This window comes from Macrobrachium nipponense, chromosome 6 (assembly GCF_015104395.2).
Source record: "Macrobrachium nipponense isolate FS-2020 chromosome 6, ASM1510439v2, whole genome shotgun sequence".
Lineage (NCBI taxonomy): Eukaryota > Metazoa > Arthropoda > Malacostraca > Decapoda > Palaemonidae > Macrobrachium > Macrobrachium nipponense.
In genome coordinates this window covers 67,233,744-67,234,646 of record NC_061108.1, presented here as the reverse complement: position 1 = coordinate 67,234,646, position 903 = coordinate 67,233,744, and the positions used below count along the sequence as shown (strand labels likewise).

Below are 903 nucleotides of genomic sequence, written 5' to 3'. Positions count from 1 at the left end.
TTTGCAAGTGATGAAGCGCTGAGACATTTAAAAGTGTACAAGACTTGGGCGGCAGACGGAACATTTAAATGCTGTTCTAGTATATTTTTCAATTATATATAGTGCACGTACAGATCGATAATTTCAATGTCCCACGATTGTTTGCATTGCATCAAACAAAAGCCAAAAAAACACATATGATAGACTTTTTGCCAAAATAAGTGAATTGCTGCAGGATGAATGCCCAAGATTGCATATTTATGGATTTTGAAAAAGCAGCGCATAATGGATTTCTTGAATCGTTTCCTGCCTCAAATTTAGCGTGCTGCTTGTTTCATTTAGGGCAAAATGTGTACAAGCATATAGTTCAAGAAGGAATGAAAAGCAGATATCACCAAGATGACAGTTTTAGCCTTAAAATGCGCTGTTTTTGTTGCCCTTGCCTTCTTACCGATAGATGATGTTGTCGATGGCCACGAGGAACTTGTAGATGATGATGATATGCCACAGTCGGTAGTTTCCTATTTTGAGAATAATTACATAGGACCCTTAGAGGAAGAGGAGAAAGGAGGCGACGTCTTGAACCACCATATCCATTAACTATTTGGAATGTTTGGGAATAGATGCATGTCTGGGATTGCTAGAACTACAAATAATTCAGAAGCATACCACAGCGCACTGAAAGACACAGTGAATATGAGTCATCCAAATATTTGGAAGCTCATAGAATATTTTGAAATGTGAGGAAAGGTTTGCTAGTTCCAAACTGCAGAAATTTATCCAAGGAGATGAGCCAATGCAAAAGAAAAAATAGAGAGAGTCAGAGACATGAATTTGCGTTTAAAAAATGTTATGGAGAGATATGATTCCAACCAAAAAAAATTACCTTTCTGAAAACAATCGCACACAATCTTAAATTTTAGA

At 36.9% G+C, this 903-nt stretch overlaps 1 protein-coding gene across 1 annotated transcript in view; it reads left to right on the top strand.

Moving 5' to 3' along the window:
• The first annotated feature begins 378 nt into the window (after positions 1-378).
• Positions 379-903, top strand: part of LOC135216547 (uncharacterized) — a 36,060-nt gene continuing 35,535 nt past the window's right edge. Inside the window, exon 1 of the mRNA XM_064251922.1 lies at positions 379-492. Coding sequence (XP_064107992.1) covers positions 379-492 — 114 coding nt within the window. The remainder of the gene's footprint in view (positions 493-903) is intronic.